Genomic DNA, 6276 nt, shown 5'->3' with positions numbered 1-6276 from the left:
GCCTTAATTCGGTGAGCCAGGAATAGGTCGCAGGTGGGCCTCGGGCAACGGGTAATGTTTTTTTTTTTTTTGTTTCATGGGTTCTTATTTTAACCCCATCTCTGCTGGACTCGCCTCCTTGCGGGTCTTGGTCCGTTAGGGAGGGAAAGAGGCCCAAGAGACCGTTACTCTGTAATTAACACAATGGAATAGATGTTCAAATGGGCGCAAACAATTTGATACATATAATATATATATATTATATTGTTTGTTTTGAGGAGAAGCAACCGTTTGTTGTGTTCGACAGCCAGCGTGGACCGAGTGTTTATTGATTTCCTCCTTGTTTGCCCACTTGCTCGATTGAGCGGTAGTTCTCAAGAAACATGTTCTTGTGCGTTTTTTTTTTTATTCTTCTACCATTAATTTTTGTGTGTGTTTTGGTGTTTGATATATGCAGCCCTTGTGCTGCGCGGGATGTGTTTATGGCTGTTTACCGCACTCGCTTCTACTGAGTTACTCGTTGTTGTTGTTTACGGTGTTTTTTGTTGTGCTGGACTCCGGCCTCTGAGAAAGGGTGGGCGCTCTGGTCCGCTGTTCTTTGGATTCGGGCGGGTTAGTGTTTCTCTAGTGTCACAATGGGCCGGTCGCTCGTTGCCCGCCTCTCATGGTTGCTGCTTTGCATTTGGTTACCTGCTTTGTTCCTCTCGGTGACTTACTGTGCCTCCGGAATTGATGACTCTGTACGGACCGACACGTGTACATTGTGTCATTTGAAATCATCATGTAAGCATAATATGGTTTTTGCTGACGAATCTGTTGTGGATGCGGGGATGAATTGTTCGGAGAGAGTTGCACCGATGGAACCCCACAGCGCAGGAACCGCGGGGTGTGTGGATTGCACCCGAACAGAGAAAGTTGTTGGCATGGCCCTGTATGCGAATCCCTTGCAGTGCTGTGTGCATTGTGGAGATACGAGGATGCCACCCGGTGCTGTGAACCCTGTATACTATGAAACGACAGGGGAGCGCATTCGCCGGGCAGATTATGAACCGGTCGACCAAGAGTCCACACAAGGGTTGGCGTCTCCAACGTGTGTGCAACATGGATCCAACGGCTGCGCCAGGTGTGAATTGCCGCACGCGTTGGCGGAGAGTGAAAAATGTGTCTGCGCAAGCGGATACACGATATTGCATGATGGATCCTGTGTTCCTGCAGAGACGTATGCAAATGTGGTGGCTGCAGCCGCGGGTGCCACAACAATGTTTCAACCGGTGAATATTAATAATGACGGGATTTTGGGCCCAACATTTAAGGCGGTGGCGGTGGGAGAGTATGCCACGGAGGGTGCTGTGCAGTGTGCGTGTGGAAGGGCGGTGGGCTGCAATCTCTTGGCAAATATGTGTGTGTTGATGATGTATGACATGAATTCATTGCCTTGTAAGTTGTATCTTTCGCTGGTCGCCGACCGCAACTTGCGGCGCCAGCTACCGAAACTGGTTTACGATAACAATACCGGCAACCACACCAATTACGATGGTGGCGATGGTGGCTTCCCAGCGGCAACGCTGAAGGCCACTAGAGTCGGTGAGGTAATAACTCTACTCGTGGCGGTGTACGACTGGCGTGGAAATAAAAAGGGAATTTTCAGATTCTCCAAGGTGTTCAATCCATGCCATATTTCGGACACAGCTATGTCAGACATGTTTAAGTTCGTTTCCAACCGCGGGCATCAGTGTGTTCTTGATTGGGATGTGCTTTTAAGGAATGCCGGTCCTACAGATTTTTTCGAGCTCTTTATGGTTGATCCCACCAATATGTCACACCTTGTACCACTTTCTGTGGTGATGGATTACACCAATAACGACATTCACCCCTGGAGCTTTCACGAGGAACTGCCACAACAGGCTATGACAGGTGGTTACCGACGACGATTTTACGTCCATGATACGTTTACCGATTGCAAGGTCGGTCTCCAGCAAGCACCTGTTAAAGTGTCTTGTTACGTCACAGCACTGCGGTATGTGGTGTTTGTTTTTAACATGACTGATTTTTTGATGCATCATCGGCCTTTGAAACCAATCATCATTTTTCACTATGCATCTGGTCTGAGACATAATGATACGCTCTTGGTGGGGACCGCCACAAAGGTTTTGGTAAAGGGAGGTGTATCTGTGCTCTTCTTTACAGAGAAAAGCACTGTGGATATGGGGATGATGATTACGATGATTGTACTGTCTGTGTTGTGTTTTTTATCGGCCTGGATACGCACGTATGGGTGGATGCGGCGTCGACAGAACATGATGCTTAGCATCGGTGCTTGCATTCGGTTTTTGGCGTATTTTTGTGATCATATTGGGAACATGTTTGCCCTCGCTGTGGCGCTGGCATCGTGGTACATACTTGTTATGTATAGAGCTCAGGAGAACAAGCTGGGCGTTGTTGTAAATGAGCGGCACGTGTACCTAGAGGCCATGTTGTTCACAGCCACTGTGACGAAAGGTATTGCTGTCGTCTATCGTATTGTGGAGCAATGTAATGCGGACTACTTTGTCATTGACTGGGAGCGAAGTAAAGGGCAACTATTACGCGAAAATCGCATTTTGCCTGTCAGCATGTGGCGTTCGACGTTTGTTTCGAATGAATTGAATGAACTTCAGGGCCTTCGCCAGTGGCGTCCTCTGCTCAGTATGTCGATTGTCTTGTTTTTCCTTGAGGAACTGGACTTCTTGCGGTACACTGAGAGTCTTCCCGCGGTGTCAGAGGCAGAGGAGGTGGGGCTCCACTCCCTCACCTCACTGCGAATAGCGGTGGGCATGTTCTTTTGGGTTTTTGTGTGTCTCGCGCTTAACATTCTTGAGTTTCAGATTTACTACCGCTTTTTCCGCGTACATCCACTGCGGGCGTTTGTGGACCTGTGCTCTGTGTCTAACATCTCCATTTTGATTCTGCCCGAGACCCAGTGGGGGTATTACATCCACGGCGAGTCCATTCATGCTCACTCCGATGTAAGTATGGAGGAGTTTCAGCGGAATTTGTATCTTGAGTCGCAAGGCAACCTGCCAGTGCGTGGTCTTGGCGGACAGAATAAATGCCAAACATTTGAGGTTTTTATGGGTATATACATGCGGCAGTACCTCTACATGTGTTACGCGGAAATTGAGGCAGAACACCAGCGATCACTAGGGAAAGGATTCACCCCGGTCCGACCAGGGCGTAGGTGGCACTTCTTGGAATGCGTCCTTGGGTTTTCCCGTAAGTCACGTGTGTATGACAGCGAGACATTGGCGGTAAAAAAACGCATCAACACCGTACTGCAGCAGAGTGTTCAAAGTGCTGAGGGGACATTGCTCATGAAGTTTATTCTTCATCGCTTGTTTGGCGTCACACCCAATATATTATACATGAATGGCCCGCAGTCTGGAGACAGATCGGGTAAGGACCTTTTCTTTGTGGATGATGCACTTGCTTACGGTAATGCATTTTTGTACGGTCTCGATATAGACTTGTTTGTCTGGTACACGCTTATGTACGCCTCCTTTGATGCCTTTATGCATAATGTATGGATGGCGCTTGTCATCACGTTTGCGGTGGAGGTTGTCGTACGTTGGTACCGCATGAACGAAGGCGTGGCGAACATTAGTTCAAAGACTCTCATAGATGATCGTTTCTTCCTGTAGGATGTATTTCAGAGGAGGATGGGGAGGAGCACTCACATACGCACTCACACAGAAATGCTGAGAAGAAAAAAAAGTTGGACGAGTAAAATCCAAATATTTACGTATGTGTCGTAGTGCACTCCTTTCTCTCACCAACTCGCATAAACAAATTTTCTTCCTCTTTGTCTTTCACGTACTGGGGTAGTTGCTGCGCCGAGAATCGGATAGAACCGTAACGGTGGCAGTAACAGCCAATGCACCGCGTGTGGCGTGCTCACATGGGGCCTATGGACGTTTTGTTCGCTCAGGTTCGCCACTTCGAAGCAGGGGCGGCAGCACCACCGCCACCAGCCCCCCGGCACGGTTAGAGGTCCTCCACTTCACAGCACGAAACATAAACGAAGAGATGTCGTCAAAGGTGCCATTATTTCTTTTATTTTCACGTGCCAAACAATGTAGAGGTTGCAGCGTATACCGAGCGGCTCAGCGTGCAAGTTGATGCGGCGAATCGCCGTTTGCAAGGCAGTGACGTTGCCGACAAATACCAGGAGTTTGGCAAAGATCAGAGCCGTGCTGTAAAGTTGGGTCTCGTCGACTGCCTTAGGGAAGTGGGCTGACGGAAAAGTTTAGCGTCGACCCGCACATGTTCCCCATTGTGTACTTTGTTCGCAACAAGGTGTACGCCGACAAGATTGTGGGAATCGTTCCCTAGTCACAGGTAAAAGGAGGTGATTGACGCGTTTATCGACTACGCCGTAGAAGAGAGCAAAAATGAGATGAGTGGCACGTTCGTTTTTCGGCGAGTAAGGCTCAGCGACGGGGACGACGAGAACGCCATGACGCTGTTAAACGCCGCCCACACCCGATTGAAAAATAAGGAAATTACCAAGGCTCGCGAACTCTTTAAGAAGGCGTATGACATGGTCATGACAGAGACGCAGACCGCCCGTGAGCTGCTAGGGTTTTCAAAGGAAAATAAGGTTACAAAAGAGAGGTGGGAACATCTGAATTGTGAGGGGTGCTATAACGTTAGTCCCCAGGCACTTTGTGGCCTTGCCATGTGTGCCATGGTTTCAAGTGACATCGCAGAGGCGCGGCGCATCGTCCACCAGGTATGTCAGAGGTTTCCTTTTGCGACACAGGATCTACGTGATGTGGCAGAGGCGGTGGTTTGCATCGAGTTACTGATTATTGCTGATTTTAACGTGCAAAGAGGAGAATTACATCTCGCTGCTTACGTACGACGACCTCACACACGACCCTGGCGCGTTATACCACCAGCATCTCAAGCTGGCTGTGGCACATTTTGTGGAAAAACGTCACCACAAGGGTATTGAGGAATGTCTGCGACTCGTTCGTGCTGAGCCAAAGTTACTGCCCGCACTAAAGGCAGCAGGGGTGGTGCCAGAAGAACTTGTGCTGGGTTCAAATGCCAAGACGCCAGCGCGACAAGTAATTTTTGGCATAATTGAGGCTCTTGGCAACAACAACGAGCACACTATAAAGGGGCGACAGATGCTACAGACGTACTTGTAGTATACGTTCTTGGACACACAAGCGCCGGCACCTTTACAGCGTGCGAGGGAGGGGCTGAAAGAGTAGGTGGAACGCACCTTTATTTTGTGTGTTGCTGGGAAAGTAAGGTGTTCTTTCACTCTGAAAGAAACCGGTGGAGGGAATCACGCACCTGACAGCCCCTTCTTTGTATCAGTGCATCTTAAACACGAATAAGGGAAGGTGGAAGTGGGCGGTGGTAGAGGCACCAAAAAGATTTTTTTTTTGTACTGTCGGCATGTCTGCGTGTTTGTGTGTTCCCGTTGCGTACAATGTCACCTCTGTCTCTTACTATTTTCTTTTTTCCTTTTTTTTTGGGGGGGGGGTTCTTGTTGCTGCTCTCTTTCGCTTGTTTCTATGTGTGCATGTCTGGACCATCAAGGTAGTTTTTGCTTGTTTTTTCTCTTCATACTGTGCGACGGATGCCAATCAAATATAGTTGCATCAACGATGGCACCGTCCTGCTGGCCGAGTTCCCGCCTGGCGAGCAGCCGAAGCTGGCGGAGACGATGCAGAAGGTGATTGCGACAGTTCCTGGCAAGGAGTACCGTCGTAAGACGATTGAGGATAAGGAGGGTGGGGTGAACTACCATTACATCAGCAACGGCGAGGGTCGCATCGTGGCGTGCGTGACGACGAATGAGATGCGCATGCGAACGGTGTTTGCGTTTCTTGAGGCTGTTGAGCCACTTGTGCGCGGGAACGTGGGCCCACCCGGTACGGAGCTCCGCAACGGCAAGAAGCTCCTGCAGCAGAAGATGGATTTCTACAACAACCCTCAGAACGATAAGATTACGGCGCTGAATGACGACATCAACCAAGTAGTAGACGTCATGATGGATAACATGGATAAGGTGCTTGCCCGCGGTGACCGCATTGACACTTTGCACGAGAAGTCAAACACGCTAGCGGACCAGGCAGAACAATTTAAGCAGCGTTCGACGCAGTTGAAGCGGAACATGTGTCTGAAGAACCTCAAATTGACGCTTATGATTGCCGGCGTGGTGGGCATCGTTATTCTTATTATTGTCATTATTGCCTGCAAGCCCAATTTTTCAAATTGCAAGTGACGCAGCATTATTATTAT

The 6276-nt window shown here is 49.2% G+C and overlaps 3 protein-coding genes across 3 annotated transcripts, besides 1 other annotated feature; all 3 read left to right on the top strand.

Annotated features, from left to right (window-relative positions):
- Positions 1 to 218: 218 nt before the first annotated feature.
- Positions 219 to 244: a microsatellite.
- A 370-nt stretch (positions 245 to 614) lies between these two features.
- TraAM80_06963 (transmembrane protein 67) lies at positions 615 to 3656 on the top strand (the record flags this gene model as incomplete). The annotated part of the gene is made up of 1 exon (XM_029383784.1): positions 615 to 3656. One exon carries the CDS (start codon positions 615 to 617, stop codon positions 3654 to 3656), a length of 3042 nt encoding a protein of 1013 aa, XP_029236411.1.
- Positions 3657 to 4411: 755 nt separating this feature from the next.
- TraAM80_06962 (uncharacterized protein) lies at positions 4412 to 4972 on the top strand (the record flags this gene model as incomplete). Its single annotated transcript, XM_029383783.1, has 1 exon — positions 4412 to 4972. One exon carries the CDS (start codon positions 4412 to 4414, stop codon positions 4970 to 4972), a length of 561 nt encoding a protein of 186 aa, XP_029236410.1.
- A 639-nt stretch (positions 4973 to 5611) lies between these two features.
- Positions 5612 to 6259, top strand: TraAM80_06961 (vesicle-associated membrane protein; the record flags this gene model as incomplete). Its single annotated transcript, XM_029383782.1, has 1 exon — positions 5612 to 6259. The coding sequence occupies one exon, from the start codon at positions 5612 to 5614 to the stop codon at positions 6257 to 6259; it is 648 nt and encodes a 215-aa protein (XP_029236409.1).
- Positions 6260 to 6276: the final 17 nt, after the last annotated feature.

The sequence above is a fragment of the Trypanosoma rangeli genome, assembly GCF_003719475.1.
Source record: "Trypanosoma rangeli strain AM80 chromosome Unknown Tra_15.4_contig_00270, whole genome shotgun sequence".
In the NCBI taxonomy this organism is placed as follows: domain Eukaryota; phylum Euglenozoa; class Kinetoplastea; order Trypanosomatida; family Trypanosomatidae; genus Trypanosoma; species Trypanosoma rangeli.
The sequence above is the reverse complement of the archived record's forward strand: the minus strand, read 5'-3'. Positions and strand labels throughout refer to the sequence as shown.